Source organism: Argentina silus (genome assembly GCF_951799395.1).
Source record: "Argentina silus genome assembly, chromosome: 2".
Classification (NCBI taxonomy): Eukaryota; Metazoa; Chordata; class Actinopteri; order Argentiniformes; family Argentinidae; genus Argentina; species Argentina silus.
In genome coordinates this window covers 32195423-32218633 of record NC_139656.1, presented here as the reverse complement: position 1 = coordinate 32218633, position 23211 = coordinate 32195423, and the positions used below count along the sequence as shown (strand labels likewise).

Sequence of the window (23211 nt, the reverse complement as noted above, 5' to 3'; positions counted from 1 at the left end):
TCAGTGTGGGCAGTCAGAAAGTTTGAAATGAAAGGATTTCACTCTTTTGTACACTGTTGTTAATGCACTTATTAGAATTCCGCGGGGGAGTAATAGAATGTACGATCAAACAAAGAAAATGGTGTGTTTGTAGTATTGTTCATTCCTCCTCCTTCCTGTATGCTGGTTGCTATGTCTTCTGCCTACGCACTACACAATTCAAACATTCTTATGGTCGGATAGCCATTGACATTGCACAGGAGGAAGTCCCAGCCATTACAACAGGAGTGAACAGAGACCATGTACCAACATACAGTACTTTATGCCTGATATCGGTGGTTGCGGGAGGTTATACTGCCCTCTAGTGTTGACACATGTTACTGTGAGGGTCTTACTTTGATGTTTACGATCATGGGAATGTTTTGGGGATTCTAATTGGCTGCGGGGCGAAAGTGCAGTGTTGTGTTCCGGTCCGGTAGAATGGGAGAGAAGGAGTGACACAACTTTGCTTGTTGTCTTTTATTATTTTCAGTCTGATTAAACCTGTCTACACTGGTTAGTTTACACGACTATCTTTTATCGTATCATCTGTATATATCTCAAGAACTCAGAATCAGTCAGCACTGTCCGTTGTAATTAACAAGCATTATGGTGTAATACAATGCACATGAACCTATCCTATAATAAGTACTGTATTATAAATATTACATAAACTATATGAATATCCATGTTATCTACACATAATTAAACTGACAAATAACCGTATTTATTGGTGACGCTGTTTTAATGATGATTACACTCTTTGAATACATACTATTATCTAATAATAAGTGATTAAAAGTGATAGACTTGGATTTATCCAATACCATTCACACATGTATGGAATAAAGGTGTTTTGAGCGCTAATCAGGTACTGTTCCCTGCAGTGTTTTAATGATTGATGAATCATCATTGATGATGATGATGCCAAATAAAACACAAATAACTAGGTCATAACAGAGACACAGAATGGTACATTTTGTAGCGTAAAAAGTTATTACGCCAGCGAGATATCAGACATTTTGTGTATCACACCAGAATGATAGGTCTGTAGTGAAACCACAGTGCTGCCCCGACGTCCATGCGTTTCCTTTCCTACTTGGGAAATGTAGTTTTCTTCTCTAAAGGCAGTCGCACTCTGATGAGCTGCCGACGTTGCAACGTCACATGTGGACTTCGCGGCAAGAACTTTCACTTCCAAAACAGTAAGGTAATTTCTCCTTTACGTTATAGCTCACATCACGGTTGTAAGCCCTCATAGTTGAATGAATAAATGACACACATTGAGCAAAAACATTGGCTTTTCTTAGCTAACGTTATCCTTACATTACTAGCAAGCTTGCAGTGTGATGTGATGTTAGCTGCACAGTGACCTGTCTCAACCTACTAGTGAGTGTGTAGTTAGCTAGCAGTTAACTATACAAGCTATTATGACTTGATACCTTGCCAGAGATTATCCGTACTGTGTTTTCGCTATTTCCTTCAACAATGTTTGTAGAATGACAGCCGCTAGGAACTCCTCTTCGCAGGCTGTTTGTGTTTTCACCGCCCCCTCCTGCAGACAGTTACAGCCATCCGTCCAGTCTAGTCTTTCGCTCGGGGCACTGGGGGGTCTATGCATTAACGTCTTGTATGTCATTCCATTCCAGGTAAACACAACAAATGTGCAAACATGTCCAAGATCGAGAAGATGAGCATTCTGGGAGTGCGGAGCTTTGGAGTGGAGGACAAGGACAAACAAGTCATCACATTCTTCACCCCCTTGACTGTGTTAGTGGGTCCCAATGGGGCTGGGAAAACGGTAGGTTGCACGACATGCATTCAGCCAAAGAAGAGTTGCACCCTCCTCTGAGATTCAGCTTCATATGCTCTGCAGAGAGAGCCAATGGAGAAGGGACACTTCCTGTAAAGCACATCGTATTGCATCTGTATGTAATGTGCTTTGTAAATAAATAAAGTTTGATTTGATTTGTATGACACGGCTGTGTACAGAAGGCTCTGCAGAAAGAGGCCTAGTCCTAGTGCCGTCTGATGACATCATTAATCTTATTCTACCCACCTGTTTCCCCCCCCCCCAAACACAGACCATCATTGAGTGTTTGAAGTACATCACGACAGGTGACTTCCCTCCAGGGAGTAAAGGGAATACATTTGTTCATGATCCAAAGGTGGGTTATTTTGGTGTCTCCCTCATTCCACCCCTGTGCGTAAAAGAGAGATTGTTTATCGTTGTCACCTCTACTGTATTGTTACAAAGCATGAATATATCCAGTATATTTATGGTGATTGTTTGTCTGTTCGTCCCAGGATGCCCATGAGACCGATGTGCGAGCACAGATCCGACTGCAGTTTGTGGACGTTAACGGGGAGAAGGTAGCGGTCCAACGGTCCATGCAGAGCACACAGAAGGGCAAGAAGGCTCCAGAGTTCAAAACCCTGGAGGGGGTCCTCACCAGGATAAAGTTAGTTTTTTTTCCCCCCTCTCTCTCTCTCTCTCTCTCTCTCTCTCTCTCTCTCTCTCTCGACCACTGGAAATCATACATAGGCCAACGTACATGTCAAGTTTTCCAATGCCAACTAGTACACGACTTAGAGTCTATAGGAGGAACACTAGTTGGGTTTAGGGGTGAATGTTGTGACTGTAAAGTAATATGTTCATCTCCTGAAAGCACAGCGAACTGGTGCTAGGCAAACAATAGCAAAGAAAGAAAAGGCCCACACCCGGTATACAACTGTGGCTGTCCCAGACTGTAGCTCCATGACCCTCACTGTGCTCCTCCTCACCGTGCTCCTCCTCACTGTCCTCCTCCTCACTGTGCTCCTCCTCACTGTCCTCCTCCTCACTGTGCTCCTCCTCACCGTGCTCCTCCTCACCGTCCTCCTCCTCACTGTGCTCCTCCTCACCGTGCTCCTCCTCACTGTCCTCCTCCTCACTGTGCTCCTCCTCACTGTGCTCCTCCTCACCGTGCTCCTCCTCACTGTGCTCCTCCTCACTGTGCTCCTCCCTTCAGACACGGAGAGAGGGTCAGCATTAGCTCCAAGTGTGCCGAAATTGACCGGGAGATGATCTCAGCGCTGGGCGTGTCCAAGGCCGTCCTCAACAACGTCATCTTCTGCCACCAGGAGGAGTCCAACTGGCCCCTCAGCGAGGGGAAGCCCCTCAAGCAGAAGTTTGACGACATCTTCTCAGCCACAAGGTACTCTGGACTCTGTCGTGCTCTGAACCTACAGGTGAAATAAAATGATGGCCCAGCGAACTGTTGTCAGAGACATTCTGGCCCTGAACATCAGCTGGTCAGCGAGAGATTCATCAACAGAACATACAAGTCTTAAGAAAGCTAGAAATGATTCTGTCCTATGATCAGCCATACAATGATGTAGTAAACTAACACTCTACACCTTATCACACATGATGGTTATACAAGTCTAAACATAACCTCTAGTCATCTCAAGACTTGAAGATATTTCCAGCGTACTTGATTTAGCGTAGATTTGACTTTGGACTTTTGGTTCTGTTTGATTGGTTCCGTCATTGTAAACAAAGGCAAACTAAACCAAGCAGATCAGTAAGTATTTGCCGCAATTCAATCAATGAATTTGCCTAGGTGGCAGATAATGGTGATTTGAATAAGAATTGTATGTAGGCCTAGCCCATTGTACAACAACATTTGTCACAAAGTGTTTTAGCTACAATGCACCACTTCATGCTCGGTTATGTTTTTCATAACCCAGCATGAAAAACATGGCAACTTATTTGATCACAATTCAACTAACCCAGCTCTCCGTCCGTCCCTCCATCCGTCCGTCCCCTTCCCCCCTCCACTCCCCCCCCCCCCTCCCCGACAGGTACATCAAGGCCCTGGAGACCTTGAGGCAGCTGAGGCTGAAGCAGTCCGGCGTGGTGAAGGAGTGTCATGTGGAGCTCCGGTACCTGAAGCAGAACAAGGACAAGGCCCAGGAGATCATGGACATGCTGGCCTCCAAGGAGATGCAGCTCAACACCTCCAAGGACAGCGTCAGGCAGGTGGAAGGCCAAATCGAGCCACTCGAGGTGGGTCTGGTTCTCATTAACCTCGTGCCCCCAGGCTATTGCACACAGCGCACATAAGCCTGGTATAACAACTACAAACCCGGCCTTAGAGGGAGTGATGATGATGATGATGATGGCGGCGACGATGATGATGATGATGATGGTGGTAATGATGATGGTGGTGATGATGATGGATTTACAGGTATAAAGTGTTGTTCCAGGTGTCAGGATGACAAAGTTTGTCCACCTGTGGTGTTTCAGAACCGTCTGGCTGACATCGACGAGAACCTGGGGAAGGTGATGAGACTGGACAACGACATCAAGGCTCTGGACAGCAGGAAGAAACAGATGGAGCAGGACAACCAGGAGCTGGAGGAGAAGATGGAGCAGGTGTGTGCATGCAGATTGTGTGTGTGTGTGTGTGTGTGTGTGTGTGTGTGTGTGTGTAGAGTGTGTGTGTGCGCATGTATGTGCATGCAGATTGTGTGTGTGTGTGTGTGTAGAGTGTGTGTGTGTAGAGTGTGTGTGTGCGCATGTATGTGCATGCAGATTGTGTGTGTGTGTGTGTACTTGTGTGTGTGTGTGTGTAGAGTGTACTTGTGCGTGTGTGTGTGTAGAGTGTACTTGTGCGTGTGTGTGTGTGTGTGTTCTGGAGGAGAAGACAGAGCAGGTGTGACAGACAGGAACAGTCTGGTGGAGTTCAGCTGTTTTCAATCTCATCAAGAGAGTGTGTCACTCTGAGTGTTTGTTGGTGAGCCAAACACCTGCTAACAGAGAACCAAGACTCCCATCAGAGAACAGCTTGATTAGCTTAGGGGAGACGCTTCAGAACCTCAGAGGCCCCAGATAATGAATGGAACTCGGCAGCTGTAATTCAGTCATGACAACACAATTCATCACTGGGCCATGTTGGCATAAACATCTTGTCACGGAATTTGGAACGTTTCACGATCCTCCACTCCCATCCATTTTCACTAGCTAATGGGCCTGTCTGTCTGCAGGCCAAGACCTCCTCTGTCCCATCTGTCTAGCCTGCCTAATGGAGGTGTGTGTGTGTGTGTGTGTGTGTGTGTGTGTGTGTGTGTGTGTGTGTGTGTGTGTGTGTGTGTGTGTGTGTGTGTTTGGTTTTGTGTCTGTGCATGTGTGTGTGTGTGTGTCTGTGCGTGCGTGCGTGTCTGTGTGTGTGTGCATGCGTGTTTGTGCATGCATGTCTGTGTGCGTGTGCATGCGTGTCTGTGCGTACCTGTCTGTGTCTGCGTGTATCTCTGTTTGTGTGTCTGTGCGTACGTGTCTGTGTCTGTCTCTGTGCGTGCGTGTGCGTGTGCGTAACCGTGTACCTGCGCGCGTGCCTCCTCTCTCAGGTGTTCCAAGGTTCAGATGAGCAGCTGCAGGAGATGTACCAGAACCACCAGAGGACGGTGAGTGAGAAGGAGAGGAAGCTCACAGACTGCCAGAGGGACATGGAGCGATCCGTCCGGGAGTGCCAGAGACTCAACCGCCTCAAGTCGGACCTCCTGGTAGAGCAAGGTGGGGCGCGGAGCTCGCGATGTTACAACCATGGAAAAAAATACAATGAAACAATTGATCTCAGGATCCATGTGAATATGCCCTGTTCTAGTGCCCCACGATCTCTCTCTGAACTAGATATTGAAGCAGCGATTCGCGTTTATTTGTTTGTGTGTTTGTGGGTGTACACCAGTCATCCCATGCTCTGCTCCTCTCCTTTTTACATACGCACCGCTGAAAATAAACAAGAAAATAAAACCCAAAAGTGTACAAAAAAATAAACAAAGCTCATGTTCGTTGGAACTACTGTACGTATTGAAATACAGCATTAGCAATGGTTCCAAACCAGGACTAATAACATCTGCCATTTAGCTGACGCTTTTATCCAAAGCGACTTACTTGCAGTGAGTGCGTACATTTCAGTACATATGGTCCCGGTGGGAATCGAACCCACAACCTAAGCACTGTTAGCGCCATGCTCTACCAGCTGAGCCACAGAGGACCACTATACACACACCAATCATCTCCCCGCCCCGCCCCGCCCCGTCCCGTCCCGTCCCGCCCTGCCCTGCCCTGCCCTGCCCCCCTCCCCAGGTCGACTCCAGCTGGAGGCGGACCGCCACGCCCAGAACCAGAAGAACCGCGACAGCCAGGTGAGGTCCCTGGCCTCGTACCTGCAGATGGAGGGCTACGACCGCGCCCCCTTCAACGAACGCCAGCTCCACAGCTTCAACCGCCAGGTCAAAGAGAGGCTGGACCAGGAGACCGAGGCAGCCAATCAGGTCATGGTAAGATGTGCCACTGCTTTACCTCCCACCAGGGGGCAGGGGGGAGCAAAGAGCAAAGCAGAAAGAAGAATTTCTGTCTGTAACTCATAAACTGTTCTATTCCATTTGTTTCTATTCTATACCATTTTACTGCATTCCACTCCATTCTATTCTATTTTATTATATTATATTATATTCCTATTCTATTCTATTATATTCTACTCCATTCTATTATATTATATTCTACTCCATTCTATTCTATTCTATTATTCTACTCCTATTCTACTCCTATTTTATTCTACTCCATTCCATTCTATTCTATTCTACTCTACTCCACTCCATTCTCTTCCACCCTGTTCTGTTCTCCCTGTTTGCAGAGGGACATGCAGGAGAAGGAGAGCCAGAAGCAGCAGAGCATCGATGAGATCCGGGATAAGAAGACGGGCCTGGGGCGGACGGTGGAGCTGAAGAGGGACCTGCAGGAGAAGAAGCAGCTGGAGCTGACCAACGTCAAGGCTGACCTCCAGAGACTGGAGGGCTCCTCCACCAGGCTGGCGGAGCTGGAGACGGAGCTGGCCAAGGCGGTGAGGAAGCCACCACCAACACCATCATCACCACCACCACTATCACCACCACCATCACTATCACCACCACCATCACCACCAACACCACCATCACCACCAACACCACCACCACTATCACCACCATCAACACCAACACCACCACCACTATCACCACCATCAACACCAACACCACCACCACTATCACCACCACCACCATCACCACCATCACCACCAACACCACCACCACTATCACCACCATCAACACCACCACCACCACCACTATCACCACCATCAACACCAACACCACCACCACCAACACCATCGCCCACTTGGCGTTTGTCTGGAGAGAGAGCCTCTTCTCTTAGCAGTCTGGAGATGATGTCATGTCCTCTAAAATGAACAGAATGATATTTCTCAGTAAATGCAGTCTTACAGAGTGTCCACAAGCAGTGGTTTAGACTTGAGGTTTGTGTCTGTGTGTGTGTGTGTGTGTGTGTGTATGTGTCTGTGTCTGCATGCACATGTGTGTGTGTGTGTGTGTCTGTGCGTGTGTGTGCGTGTGCGTGTGCGTGTCCAGGAGCGTGAGCTGGAGAGCGCGGTGCAGGGCTCCAACGTGGAGCAGCTGAGGGCGGAGGTGGTGGAGCTGCAGAGGGAGAAGGCGGAGCTGGACCGCCTGCAGCGCCGCCTTGACCAGGAGATGGGCCTGATCAACACACACACCGCTGCCAGCACACAGATGGACATGCTCAGGAAGGAGAAGGTAGGGTCAACACACACACACGCGCAGACACCACCACTCAGATACAGACACACACACACACACATACACCACCACTCACACACACACACCATCGTTCGTACACAGATTGACATGCTCAAGAAGGATAAGGTACTCCTCTGGGGATCATATCCCCATCTGTACATGTAATATTAGTCATTATACTCTCATCTGAAAGGCAAAACTGGTCACTCCTAATCTGAGACGCTTTGAATACGGGCCCAGAGCTGACCCATCATTCACCATGCCAGGTCAGGTCAGTCTGTGAGTGCTCAGAGGGTAACGTGAGTCTCTCTCTCTCTCGCTCTCCCTCTCTCTCTCTCTCTCTCTCTCTCTCCCCCTCCCTCCCCTCTCTCCCTCTCTCTCTCTCTCTCTCTGCCTCCCCCTCCCTCCCTCTCTCTCCCTCCCTCCCTCCCTCCCTCCCTCTCTCTCTCTCTCTCTCTCTCTCTCTCTCTCTCTCTCTCTCTCTCTCTCTCTCTCTCTCTCTCTCTCTCTCTCTCTCTCTCTCTCTCTCTCTCTCTCCCTCCCTCCCTCCCTCAGACGGATAAAGAAGATCAGGTGAGGAAGATCAAGGCCAGACACAGCGAGGCTCTGGTGTCTCTGCTGGGACACTTCCCCACCAAGAGAGAACTGGAGGACTGGGTCTACGCCAAGTCCAGGCAGATCAACTCCACCAGGGACAAACTCGCCAAGCTCAAGTTAGTCATACTGACACGCTCGCACACACAGGCACTCATGCGAGGACACACACACACACACGCTCGCACACACACACGCACACACACACACACACACCATCACTCAAGAGTGTGTGACTTTTACTTAATTTTTTACTCTCACCACGGCAAGCCATCCATATAATCAGACATCTGGGATGTTGTTTGATAAGCATGTTATGAGAAGTACGCAATTACGTCAGCCAGTTCTGCTAGTAAATGGTGATAGACATCACCCCGTTCTGCTAGTAAATGGTGATAGACATCACCCCGTTCTGCTCGTAAATGTTGATAGACATCACCCAGCTCTGCTGACTACACATTTCGACTTTTATTTCTTCTTTTTTTTCTTTTTTTTTTTTAAATATGTTTTTAGGCCATTTCTGCTTTATTAGGATAGAGACAGTAGAGATTGACAGGAAGGATGGGAGAGAGAGAGGAGGGATGACATGCGAGATAGGTCGAGGGTCGGAATCGAACCAGGAACCTTGAGATTACGTGGTAAGCGCGTTAGTGTGCTACGCCACTGAGCTCCCCCACACTTCGACTTCTACCTGAGGCTTCACACAGGAGTGTGTACGACCAGTGTCAGTAAACGTCTGCCACAGTGTGACCGCTATTTGACGGAGATTGTGACGTGACGACACTTTGTGAAGGGTCACTGAGTCATCACAGACGCTGTACACTCCAGACCTATTCTGTATGTGATGGAGAATGTTATTGCGAGAATAAAATTGGTTCCGTTGTGCCAGGCAAACCCGATCAAAGCTAAGTATTTGAAATGCCATTTATAACCCAGGTCTGGAGGTCAGTTCTGTATGTCTCCGTCCTATGGTTTCCCAGTAAGGATCTGGTGTCAGTATGTCCTCTGTTTCCCAGTAAGGATCTGGTGTCAGTATGTCCTCTGTTTCCCAGTAAGGATCTGGTGTCAGTGTGTACTATGTTCTATGTTTCCCAGTAAGGATCTGGCGTCGTCGGAGCAGAACAGGAGCCACGGCTCCGCAGAGCTCCATAGGAGAGAGCAGCAGCTGCAGGCCGACCAGGAGAAGATGTTCACGGCGTGTGGCAGTCAGGACCTGGAGGCCGACCTGGCCAAGCTGCAGGAGGACCTGGAGAAGAGCTCCAAGCAGAGGGGTAACACACACTCACACACACACACACACACTCACACTCACACTCACACTCACACTCACACTCACACACTCACACACACACACACACATGCAAACACTCACACGCCTGCAAACACACACACTCACACTCACACTCACACTCACACACACACACACACACACACACACTCACACACACACATGCAAACACTCACACGCCTGCAAACACACACACTCACACTCACACTCACTCACACACACACACACACACACTCACACACACACATGCAAACACTCACACGCCTGCAAACACACACACTCACACTCACTCACACACACACACTCACACACACACATGCAAACACTCACACGCCTGCAAACACACACACTCACACTCACACTCACACACACTCACACACACACACACATGCAAACACTCACACGCCTGCAAACACACACACACACACACACTCAGACATGCAAACCTGCACATGTACGCACACCCACAAAACACTCTCACTTGCAAATGCACACACACACGTGGGCGCGCACACACACACACACACACACACACACCCCTCAACAGAAGGGAACTCGCAGAGAATAGCCGGGGGCTTTCCTTAACCTTTAGGAAAATGTATCATGTTTACCAACAGTTGTTACTAGCAAGTGGTTAATATTAACCACTTTGTGTGTGTGTGTGTGTGTGTGTGTGTGTGTGTGTGTGTGTGTGTGTGTGTGTGTGTGTGTGTGTGTGTGTACGTGTGTACGTGTGTGTGTACGTGTGTGTGTGTACGTGTGTGTGTGTGTGTGTGTGTGTGTCTCTCTCTCTCTCTGCCTGCCCAGCCATGTTGGCGGGAGCCACGGCGGTCTACACCCAGTTCATCAGTCAGCTGACGGAGGAGGGCGAACCGTGCTGCCCCGTGTGCCAGCGCACCTTCCAGGCGGAGGCGGAGCTCCAGGACGTCGTCAACGACATGCAGTCCAAGCTCCGCCTCGTCCCGGACAAGCTGAAGACCACGGAGCAGGACCTGAAGAGGAAGGAGAGGAAGAAGGATGACCTGATGGCCCTCAAACCCGTCAGGTCAGACTGACGGGGGGACGGGGGGCTGGGGGGGACGCAACCAGATCCTCCACAACACCCGGAGATTAGAGTTTAGAGCCAGCTAGGGGGAGGCTGGCGGAGGTAGAAATCGGAGGACGGGGCTCATTGTAATGCAGGGAGCCGAAGGAGGAATGATATGAAACACATTGTGTTTGATACCACGCGTTTGAGCCCATTCCTCATTCCGTTCCATGCGTTTACAATGAGCCCCGTCCTCCGATTTCTACCTCCGCCAGCCTCCCCTGATGGATAAAAACGTTATTTTCCTCAGGTCCGTAGCACATTAATACAGACAGACAAGAAACAGAACGTCATCTCTGGGAGCATATTGATATGATATCTTATGATCTGCGCTGCAGGAGTTTGCTAAAAACGGGCTGCAATAATGCAACCATTGCATCATAGAAATAAGTTCCATGATCTTTGAGTAGGTGGGTCGTTTTTTTATTTCCGGCCACTAGGTGGCGCTGGACAGTCATTACAATGGGACGCTGGTGCTCTGGCGATGCGCTGAGAGCAGGGCCTGGCAGTAAGGTTGTCGTTCTGGCTCTTCATAACACATGGGTGTGAAGTTGAAAAGGATGTCGCTCGCTGAGGCTTGCGGCTGTTTGATTTTGGCGTCAGAACGAATGTCCCTCCATTCTTTGTTTTGACCGTTTTGAATTTCCTGCTTCCCTCTTAATAGCCCTCTCTCAGTACGCCCTCCACACACACACACACACACACACACACACACACACACAGCCCTCTCTCCAAACCCTCTGTTCACCGAAGACATATTATATTCTCCTCTCCTCTCCCCTCCATCTGTATGCCTGATACAGGCCATGTTCTGTGCTGCTCTAACAGACCGTGTGTGTGTGTGTGTGTGTGTGTGGAGCATACTGCTGTGTGTGTGTGTGTGTGTGTGTGTGTGTGTGTGTGTGGAGGGCGTACTGGTGTGTGTGTGTGTGTGTGTGTGTGTGTGTGTGTGTGTGTGTGTGTGTGACCTGTAAATTGCAGGCCTCCCAAAGAAAAAAGCCAAGCAGCTTGCAAGATATTCAGACCATCTATAGCTGTAACATGTTGTGTGGTAATATACCATCTATAGCTGTAACATGTTGTGGTAATAGACCATCTATAGCTGTAACATGTTGTGTATTGTAGTAATAAACCATCTATAGCTGTAACATGTTGTGGTAATAGACCATCTATAGCTGTAACATGTTGTGTATTGTAGTAATAAACCATCTATAGCTGTAACATGTTGTGGTAATAGACCATCTATAGCTGTAACATGTTGTGTATTGTAGTAATAAACCATCTATAGCTGTAACATGTTGTGGTAATAGACCATCTATAGCTGTAACATGTTGTGTATTGTAGTAATAAACCATCTATAGCTGTAACCTGCTGTGTGCTGCTCTAACAGACAGTCTATAGCCGAGCTGCAGGAGAAGGAGATCCCCGAGCTGAAGAACCGCCTCCAGAAGGTGAACCGGGACATGGAGAAGCTGAAGGGGGACGTGGAGGAGCAGGAGACGCTGCTGGCCACTCTGATGTCAGAGGAGGACACAGCCAAGGCCTGCCTGCTGGACATCTCCCACATGGACATGTTCCAGGTCAGTACACCACACCTGTTTATCTCTCTCCTCCTTTACTTCCTTCCTTCCTTCCCTATCACACTTTGTGTGTGTGTGTGTGTGTGTGTGTGTGTGTGTGTGTGTCTGGGGGGGGGGGGTTCCAGTTGCAACTGAAGGACATGGAGAGGAAGATTGCCCAGCAGGCTGCTAAGCTGCAGGGGGTGGATCTGAGCCGCACCATCCAACAGGTCAACCAGGAGAAACAAGAGACCCAGCACCGCCTCGACACCAGTACGTTCTACACACACACACCAGTGTACACACACACACACACACAAGTACATACGCACTCACACACACTAGTACGCTCTACACATATACACACACACACACCAGTACGCCCTACACACATACACACACACACACACACCAGTACGCCCTACACACACACACACACACACACCAGTACCCCATACACACACACACACACACCAGTACCCCCAACACACACATCCTCAATCTCACACTAGAGCAGTCACAGAGTTAACACCAGTACACACACACACGCGCACACACACACACACACACACACACACACACACACACACAAATCCCATTTTACTGTAAATACTCTATGTTATGTGAGAGAAAATCTCTCGGGCAGCCCTTTCTAAACCGGGCATTAACCCGGTGCTGTGGTCCTCTCGTAGCGTCCAGTAAGATGGACCTGAACCGTAAGCTGATCCAGGACCAGCAGGACCAGATCCAGGCCCTGAAGAGCGGCGTGAACGAGACGCAGGCGGAGAAGCTGCGGGTCTCCAGCGACATGCAGAAGCAGCAGCAGCTGGAGGAGCAGTGTGTGGACTTCACCACTGAGACACAGGCCCTGCAGCGGGAGATCAGGGTACCCGTAGTACACACACACACACACGCATGCTTGCATGCAGACACACATGCATGCATGCAGACACACTCACACACACACACAGGGAGATCAGGGTACCGATAGTACACACACTCACACCACACACACACGCATGCAGACACACACACACACAGAGATCAGGGTAAGTTTTGAACACGCACTCACACACACACACACACACACATACACACAAGGAGATCAGGGTACGTAGAGTACATACTAACACTCACACAGACGCACTCACACAGACGCACTCACACTCACACACACACACACACAGGGACATCAGGGTACATATAGTACACATGCATACACGCACACATGGAGATCACAGACAAACACACACAGGGAGATCAGGGTACACACACATACACACACATGCTGGGGAAGGTAGAATAATGTTAAGAAAGCCATTGAATGCTCCTCCCTTTCTCTCTCTCTCTCTCTCTCTCTCTCTCTCTCTCCTGTCAGGAGGCCATGGAGCAGGTGTCTCCCCTGGCCGCCACCCTGGAGAAACTCCAGCAGGAGAAGCAGGACCTGGCGGAACGCAGAAGACTGAAGCAAGAGGAGGGACAGGAGAAGGTAGATCATCAACCTCCCCCTCTCTCTCTCTCTCTCTCTCTCCTCCCTCTCTCTCTCTCTCTCTCTCCTCCCTCTCTGTCTCTCTCTCTTTCTCTCTCCCTCTCTGTCTCTCTCTCTCTCTCTCTCTCTCTCTCTCTCTCTCTCTCTCTCTCCTCCCTCTCTGTCTCTCTCTCTCTCTCTCTCTCTACTCTCTCTCTCTCTCTCTCCTCCCTCTCTGTCTCTCTCTCTCTCTCTACTCTCTCTCTCTCTCTCTCTCCTCCCTCTCTCTCTCCCTCTCTCTCTCTCTCTCTCTGTCTCTCTCTCTCTCTCTCCTCCCTCTCTGTCTCTCTCTCTCTGTCTCTCTCTCTCTCTCTCCCTCTCTCTCCGGAAACTTCTCGTGTGGTCACTTGAGGAAGTTTACTTCAGTCTGAAACCAGCATTCCCTCGTTGGGGACAGCTGTCATTAACCCGACCTCCTGTACCCCACGCCCGGTCCTTTCATTGTGTGACTAGTGTTCACGGGTCACTTTTAAACACTTTGCTTTTCTTTTCTTCCACCTTTTTTAAAAAACACCTTCCATCCTAGATCAGCGCCATCAAAGACAGAGTTAAAAGCTTGACGAACTTTGAGAGAGAGATCACCCGATACATCGAGGAGGGCAAGGATAACTACAAAGAGGTAACAGGAGGTCCAATTCTCTCTTGAAGAATTTTATCCTTGACGCATCCATAACCGTTGTTGATGTGTTTATAACCGTTGTTGATGTGTTTATAACCGTTGTTGACATGTTTATAACTGTTGTTGACGTGTTTATAACCGTTGTTGACGTGTTTATAACCGTTGTTGACGTGTCTATAACCGTTGTTGACGTGTTTATAACCGTTGTTGATGTGTTTATAACCGTTGTTGACGCGTCCTCAGCAAAAGGAGTCGAAGCTGCAGGAGACCAACACTCAGCTCCACGAGGCGGAGAAGCAGAGTGAGAAGATCAACAAAGACTTTGGGAACATCAGGCAGGACATCGACACCCAGAAGGTACCTTCACATCACTACTATTGACATAATCATCTAGTTATGTTGTTTTGGTTTTTTTTTTTTTTTTTTTTTATGTTAACTGTTTGGTTTTATCTTTCTTTTCCATTCAACAAGTCAGCAGATGTGCTTCAGAATGAGGAAGTGGAAATGTTGAGCGAAATCTGTAAAGAGATTGCTGAAATGGAGTCACGGAACCCTGCTCTTATGACGTGTGTGTGTGTGTGTGTGTGTGTGTGTGTGTGTGTGTGTGTGTGTGTGTGTGTGTGTGTGTGTGTGTGTGTGTGTGTGTGTGTGTGTGTGTGTGTGTGTGTAGGTGCAGGAGCGCTGGCTGCAGGACAACCTGACGTTGAGGAAACGCATGGAGGAGCTGAAGGAAGTGACCACCAAACGCCAGGCTCTGATGAAGGAGATGGGCAACATGCAAGTCATGCAGCTACGCACGTAAGACTCTCCCTCCGCCATACAGGTCTCCTCTTCCTCCTCCTCCTCCCTCCGCCATACAGGTCTCCTCTCTCCTCCTCCTCCTCTCTCCTCCTCCTCCCTCCGCCATACAGGTCTCCTCTCTCCTCCTCCTCCTCTTTCCTCCTCCTTCTCCTCCTCCCTCCTCCATACAGGTCTCCTCCTCCCTCCGCCATACAGGTCTCCTCTCTCCTCCTCCCTCCTCTCTCCTCCTCCTCCCTCCTCCTCCGCCATACAGGTGTTCTCTCTCCTCCTCCTCCTCCGCCATACAGGTCTCCTCTCTCCTCCTCCTCCTCCCTCCTCCTCCGCCATACAGGTCTCCTCTCTCCTCCTCCTCCTCCTCCTACACCATACAGGTCTCCTCCCTCCTCCTCCTCCATACAGATCTCCCTCCTCCTCCAAACTCCAAATGAACACACACACACCACACACAGTCTCTCAGGAATTTTACATGGGCCCTATTGACAATGGTAGTGTAATACAGTTGAACATTTAACCTTAACCTAGATCTCATAACTCTTACTCTCTTAACCTAGATCTCATAACTCTAACTCTCTTAACCTAGATCTCATAACTCTAACTCTCTTAACCTAGATCTCATAACTCTAACTCTCTTAACCTAGATCTCATAACTCTGACTCTCTTAACCTAGATCTCATAACTCTAACTCTCTTAACCTAGATCTCATAACTCTGACTCTCTTAACCTAGATCTCATAACTCTGACTCTCTTAACCTAGATCTCATAACTCTAACTCTCTTAACCTAGATCTCATAACTCTGACTCTCTTAACCTAGATCTCATAACTCTGACTCTCTTAACCTAGATCTCATAACTCTAACTCTCTTAACCTAGATCTCATAACTCTGACTCTCTTAACCTAGATCTCATAACTCTGACTCTCTTAACCTAGATCTCATAACTCTAACTCTCTTAACCTAGATCTCATAACTCTGACTCTCTTAACCTAGATCTCATAACTCTGACTCTCTTAACCTAGATCTCACTGAGATGAAACCCATGTTTCCGTGTGTGTCTGCCCGCTAGTGAGCGGCGCGAGGCGGAGCAGCGCGTGGAGGACCTGAAGAAGACGCGCAGCGTGGCCCTGGGGCGCCAGAAGGGCTACGAGGAGGAGATCCTACGCTTCCGGAAGGAGCTCCGCGAGGACCAGTACGGCCAGGCCGACCAGCGCTTCAGGGACAAGATGATCGTCATGAGGACCACAGAGCTGGCCATCAAGGACCTGGACATCTACTACAAGGCCCTGGACCAGTGAGTGGCTGTGGAGGGAGGGAGGGAGGGGGGGGGGGGGGTACAAGGCCCTGGACCAGTGAGTGGCTGTGGAGGGAGGGAGGGGGGGGGGGTACAAGGCCCTGGACCAGTGAGTGGCTGTGGAGGGAGGGAGGGGGGGGGGTACAAGGCCCTGGACCAGTGAGTGGCTGTGGAGGGACGGAGGGAGGGAGGGAGGGGGGGGGGGGGGTACAAGGTTTTGTTGTTCGTGGCCCGTGTAGCCTAACAAAAGTAGATGGCCTGCTGGTGAAAATAACTGATGGCCTGGTGTAGCTGGTGTACCTGGTGTAGCTGGTGTAGCTGGTGTACCTGGTGTAGCTGGTGTAGCTGGTGTACCTGGTGTACCTGGTGTAGCTGGTGTAGCTGGTGTAGCTGGTGTACCTGGTGTACCTGGTGTAGCTGGTGTACCTGGTGTAGCTGGTGTACCTGGTGTACCTGGTGTACCTGGTGTACCTGGTGTAGCTGGTGTAGCTGGTGTAGCTGGTGTAGCTGGTGTACCTGGTGTACCTGGTGTAGCTGGTGTACCTGGTGTAGCTGGTGTACCTGGTGTAGCTGGTGTACCTGGTGTACCTGGTGTAGCTGGTGTACCTGGTGTAGCTGGTGTACCTGGTGTACCTGGTGTACCTGGTGTACCTGGTGTAGCTGGTGTACCTGGTGTAGCTGGTGTACCTGGTGTAGCTGGTGTACCTGGTGTACCTGGTGTAGCTGGTGTAGCTGGTGTAGCTGGTGTACCTGGTGTACCTGGTGTACCTGGTGTAGCTGGTGTAGCTGGTGTACCTGGTGTACCTGGTGTAGCTGGTGTACCTGGTGTAGCTGGTGTACCTGGTGTACCTGGTGTAGCTGGTGTACCTGGTGTACCTGGTGTAGCTGGTGTAGCTGGTGTACCTGGTGTAGCTGGTGTAGCTGGTGTACCTGGTGTAGCTGGTGTAGCTGGTGTAGCTGGTGTACCTGGTGTAGCTGGTGTAGCTGGTGTACCTGGTGTAGCTGGTGTACCTGGTGTACCTGGTGTACCTGGTGTAGCTGGTGTACCTGGTGTAGCTGGTGTAGCTGGTGTAGCTGGTCAGCCGTCAGCCTGGCCGGTTATTGACTGGTTAAATGTTCCAGTTTCAATTTGTTGTTGAATCACTTTGTTTCCAGAGGAATTTTACTCTGTAACCCAAGGAATAAAGTGGCCCACATAAAGATTAGAATGACAGATTTACTTGTGTTTATTTTTTGACTGAGATCGGTGGTGTCTCCTTTTCAGCAGGATGATCAACCATATTAAAATCCTTAGAGTCTGTCCACATCACTAGGTGTCCACATCATCACCGCCTACAACATCACCACCTACACAGGTGATCCTCAATCCTGGTCCCGGAGAGCTGCAGTGCTGCGGCCTTTTGTCCAGCCCAGCACTGACACACGATGATTCAGCTAATCAAGGTTTTGAAGATCAGTTGGTTAGTTCAGTCAGGTGTGATGGTACCAGGCTGAGAGGGAAACCAGGCGTGAGTATCACTGAACTAGACCAACCAGCAGCCTCTGGGCCGACATGGGAACCTTCTCGGTGACGCGTGGAGAACACCATTTGACAGACTGCTTTGTGTGCTGCTGCTGAAGTTACTGGAAGTGTGACAACTTTAAATCTGGCCGCCTGCATGATCAAGCTTGTGGGGGCAAGCAAACCACAACAATTTCATATGACGTAGGTGAAGTGAATAATTAGTTGGAACTGACGGTTCGATCATTCCCATCTTAATAATAATGATGACGATGCCCCCCCCCCCCCCCCCCCCCCAGTTTCACACACCATGCTCTGATTTGGTTTGTGAAAATGCACAATTGCAATACAGTGTCTTGTTCAGGAGAGCATACCCTAGGCTGGTATACGCATGTGTCCTCCATTGACTCTCCTGCAGGCTGAATAGATAATAATAATGATAATATACGCCATTTAGCTGACGTTTTTATCTAAAGTGACTTACATTGCAGTGAGTGCACACATTTTCCAGTATATATGGTCCCAGGAATCGAACCCACAACCTAAGCATTGTTAGCACCGTGCTCTACCAACTGTGCCACAGAGGACCAATAGATACATACAATACACAGCAGTATAAAACAACAAGGGGGAAAATCCATATTCTAAATGGAAGAAATGCAAACTGATGACATGCCAGGAAACTTCAGTCACCTCATGTTTTTCATTTGAATATTGCCCAGGTCTGCAGTATAATGATGTAAAAGTGAGATGTTGATCTTGAAAGGAAGCGTAACCTCTGTTCTCTTACTGTGATAAGGGTCTCAGTGTGTCTTCAGAAATGTCATCCGAAAACACACACGGGTGTTTACCCTCAGCTGTGGTCACTGTTATCATATAGAGAATGCATGCAGAGCTGTGTGTGTCTGTGTCTGTGTCTGTGTGTGTGTCTGTGCCTGTGTCTGTGTGTGTGTCTGTGCCTGTGTGTGTGTGTGTGTGTGTGTGTGCATTTTTGGTAGAAATTGCTGAAGTGAAGAAACCACTGGCAGCCCTTGACATTTTGAGAAGCTGCATGAACTGCATACCATTTTTAGTTAATTAGTTAGTTAGTTCAAATGATTAGACTTTGGAGCAACACTGCCTTGGATGGTGTGTTCCGATTAATGTGTTTGTGGGTTCAATTCCCGCAGGGACCATATATACATCAAATGCTTCCACTCCCTCTACTGTAAAGTGTCAGCTAAATCGCATATATATTTTTTTTTTTCCTTTTTTCTTTACCTATTATAATATAATAATAATAATAATAATATGTGATTTAGCTGACGCTTTTATCCAAAGTGACTTACATTGCAGTGCGTACATTTCAGTATATATGGTTCCAGCGGGAATCAAACCCACATCCTAGGCGTTGTTAGCTCCATAAATACCTGTATTTATCTAGGTTCGTCTCATAGAAATAAAATGTCTTTTTCAAAAAATAAAATAAAAAATAAATATATATACAGTACCAGTCAAAAGTTTGGACACACCTTGCCAAGAGTGTGCAAAGCTGTCATCAAAGCAAAAGGTGGCTACTTTGAAGTATCTAAAATATAAACCATATTCTGGTTTGTTTAACACTTTTTTGTTTACTACATAATTCCATATGTGTTCCTTCATAGTTTTGATGTCTTCAATATTAACCTACAATTGTAGAAAATATTTTTTTTTTTTAAAAAGAAAGAAAAACCTTTGAATGAGAAGGTGTGTCCAAACCTTTGACTGGTGCTGTATATGTTTTTCTTTCTCCAGAGCCATCATGAAGTTTCACAGCATGAAGATGGACGAGATCAACAAGATCATCAGGGACCTCTGGCGCAGCACCTACAGAGGACAAGGTATCTGTCCACGTTCAACAGCCTTCAAACCTGTCACACCTACAGAGGACAAGGTATCTGTCCACGTTCAACAGCCTTCAAACCTGTCACACCTACCCAGGACAAGGTATCTGTCCATGTTAAACAGCCTTCAAACCTGTTAAACCTACAGAGGACTAGGGTGTCCACATTCACCACCCTTCAAACCTGTTAAACCTACAAGGTATCTGTCCATAGACCCAGGTCTGGTTGTGTACTGTCCATATTAATACCAAACTAAATGTCTCTCTCTCCCTCTCTCCCTCCCCCTTCTCCCTCCCTCCCTCCACCAGACATTGAGTATGTGGAGATCCGGTCTGACGTGGATGAGGGGGCCTCGGGAGCGGGGGTGAAGAGGAGGACCTTTAACTACCGCGTGGTCATGGTGAAGGGAGACGCTGTGATGGACATGAGGGGGCGCTGCAGTGCCGGACAGAAGGTACCGGAATCCTCAGAGCTAGACTTTCACCAGACACAACCCCAGTCAGACTGATCTCTTCTGCAAGGCAAGACCCCTTCACATGGTACCGTGATATAATATAGAGCAGTGCTTTTTCTGAAATGTGTGTGTGTGTGTGTCTGTGTGTGTCTGTGTGTGTCTGTGTGTGTCTGTGTGTGTCTGTGTGTGTCTGTGTGTGTGTCTGTCTGTGTCTGTGTCTGTGTCTGTGTCTGTGTCTGTGTCTGTGCGTGTGTGTGTGTGTGTGTGTGTGTGCGCGCCTGTGTGTGTGTGTGTGTGTGTGTGTGTGTGTGTGTGTGTGTGTGTGTGCAGGTCCTGGCCTCCCTGATCATCCGCCTGGCCCTGGCAGAGACGTTCTGCCTGAACTGTGGTATCCTGGCTCTGGATGAGCCCACCACCAACCTGGATCGAGAGAACATCGAGTCCCTGGCCCACGCCCTGGTGGAGTAAGTAGGCTGATACCACTGATACTAAATACTAAATACTATCTAATACTACTAATACTAAATACTAAATACTAATACTACTAATACTAAATACTTACTAATACTAATACTACTGATACTAATACTAACTAATACTACATACTAACAAGTACTAATACTACTAACCTGTACTAATACTAACTAATACTACTGATACTAATACTAATACTAACTAATACTACATACTAACTAATACTAAATACTTACTAATACTAATTAATACTAATACTACTGATACTACTGATACTTATACTAACTAATACTAATACTACTGATACTAATACTAATACTACATACTAACTAATACTTAATACTAACTCATACTAATACTACTAACCTGTACTAATACTTACTAATACTAATACTACTGATACTAATACTAACTAATACTAATACTACTATATATATATATATATATATATAACACTTTTTTGTTTATAACACCTCATGTGTTCCTTCATAGTTTTGATGTCTTCAATATTAATCAACAATGTAGAAAATAATTTAAAAAATAAAGAAAAACCATTGAATGAGAAGGTGTGTCCAAACTTACCTCGTTTAGCCACAGAATTTACCTAGTTTATCAGTGCCAACGTTTGAAGCAGCAGTACTGTTATGTTTCACTTCTATTTTGTACAGAGTGCCCATGGCATTGGGCTGCGTGGAATCCACATGCATACACACACCACACTGCAGGCCAGCGATGGGGACCGGTTTCTGCTCATTGCCGCTTCGCTTAGAACCTGAGGCTGAAATTATACAAATGATCCCGTACCTTGAAAGGGCAGTTCCCCAGACACGATGAAGCCCAGTCCTGGACAGAATCATGCGGCCAGTGGAACACCTCTCTTGAAGATGCTTTTAGTCTAGGATTAGGATTTGGCTTAATCTGTGTCTGGGAAACCTACAGAGAATGATAGAGATGTTTAGCAACACCATAGTCACCTCTGCTCTCCCCTCACCTCCCCTCTCCTTTCCATGTACCTCCTCTCCTATCTCCTCCCCACACCACGCCACGCCACCCCACCTCTCCTCTCCTCTCATTTATCTTCTCCTCTCCTCATCTCTCCTCTCATCTGTCCTCTCCTCATCTGTCCTCTCCTCTCTCCTCATCTGTCCTCTCCTCTCCCCTCATCTGTCCTCTCCTCTCCTCCTCTCCCCTCATCTCTCGTCTCCTCTCCCCTCATCTCTCCTCTCCCCTCATCTCTCCTCTCCTCTCCTCCTCTCCCCTCATCTCTCCTCTCCCCTCTCCTCTCCTCTCCTCTCCTCTCCCCTCATCTCTCCTCTCTCCTCTCCTCTCCTCTCCCCTCATCTCTCCTCTCCTCTCCCCTCCTCTCCCCTCTCCTCTCCTCTCCCCTCATCTCTCCTCTCTCCTCTCCTCTCCTCTCCTCCTCTCCCCTCATCTCCTCTCCTCTAGTATCATCAAAAACCGTTCACGGCAGCGTAACTTCCAGCTGCTGGTCATCACCCACGACGAGGACTTTGTGGAGCTCCTGGGACGTTCCAACTACGTGGAACACTTCTACCGCATCCGGAAGAACCAGGACCAGAACTCTGAGATCACCGTTTGTAACGTCACCTCCCTCACTTCCTACCTGCACTGAGACCCCCCCACCCCCCACCCCCCCCCCAGGGCCCCTGCCTGGATAGGTCTTGCTCTGCATCAAACTGTTTGGCTTAATTCAATGGAAAATGTTAGCAATGGCAACCGTGGGTGTTGATTTAGAGGCCTCTGTACCCCACCTAGCTTTTGATCTCCAGAACACATCGTAAGCTGTTTTTACATGACCACACTTTGCATAAAGTGGTCTGGACAGCGATTGTGAAGTCAAAAATCTGTGAAGTGTCCCTTTAACTTGTCAAGCACAGTAGAAGTTTTAGAATAGTCTTGGAATAAACTCAACAAAGTACAATGAAGTATTTTATTTTATTATGTTTATTTGGATGCGGGAGAACACACTCCAAAACCATACTAGAAGCTGAGATCTGATACCTTGTGTACATTATGGCTATTAACAGCTTATTTACATCAGATACATACATACATACATACATACATACATACATACATACATACATATACACTCACCGGCCACTTTATTAGGTACACCTTGCTAGTACTGGGATGGACCCCCTTTTGTAGCCCTTCTGCTTCAAGGTTTGACGTGTTGTGCGTTCAGAGCCAACCATGCCACGTTCTTCTGCAGCCAACCATGCCACGTTCAAAGTCACTTAAATCACCTTTCTTCCCCATTCTGATGCTCGGTTTGAACTTCAGCAGGTCGTCTTGACCGTGTCTACATGCCTAAATGCATTGAGTTGCTGCCATGTGATTGGCTGATTACCAAGCAATTGAACAGGTGTACCTAATAAAGTGTCCGGTGAGTGTGTGTGTGTGTGTGTGTGTGTGTGTGTGTGTGTGTGTCTATATATATATATATATATATATATATATATATATATATTTTGTTACCAGGTCTG

At 48.1% G+C, this 23211-nt stretch overlaps 1 protein-coding gene across 2 annotated transcripts; it reads left to right on the top strand.

Moving 5' to 3' along the window:
* Positions 1-1170: 1170 nt before the first annotated feature.
* On the top strand, positions 1171-22637 carry rad50 (RAD50 homolog, double strand break repair protein). 2 transcript variants are annotated; one of them, XM_083664892.1, is made up of 26 exons: positions 1171-1228; positions 1668-1819; positions 2103-2186; positions 2326-2480; positions 3030-3215; positions 3865-4069; positions 4310-4438; positions 5410-5575; positions 6149-6342; positions 6699-6905; positions 7462-7644; positions 8203-8360; positions 9337-9512; positions 10337-10574; positions 12007-12196; positions 12322-12448; positions 12868-13061; positions 13554-13664; positions 14230-14322; positions 14566-14679; positions 14993-15120; positions 16186-16410; positions 19685-19770; positions 20082-20227; positions 20558-20691; positions 22148-22637. In XM_083664892.1, exons 2-26 carry the CDS (start codon positions 1691-1693, stop codon positions 22332-22334), a joined length of 3945 nt encoding a protein of 1314 aa, XP_083521018.1. In that variant the 5' UTR covers positions 1171-1228; positions 1668-1690; the 3' UTR covers positions 22335-22637. The 2 variants fall into 2 exon arrangements, with proteins under 2 accessions (XP_083521018.1, XP_083521019.1); XM_083664893.1 differs by having other exon boundaries at positions 1201-1223.
* The last annotated feature ends 574 nt before the right edge of the window (positions 22638-23211 follow it).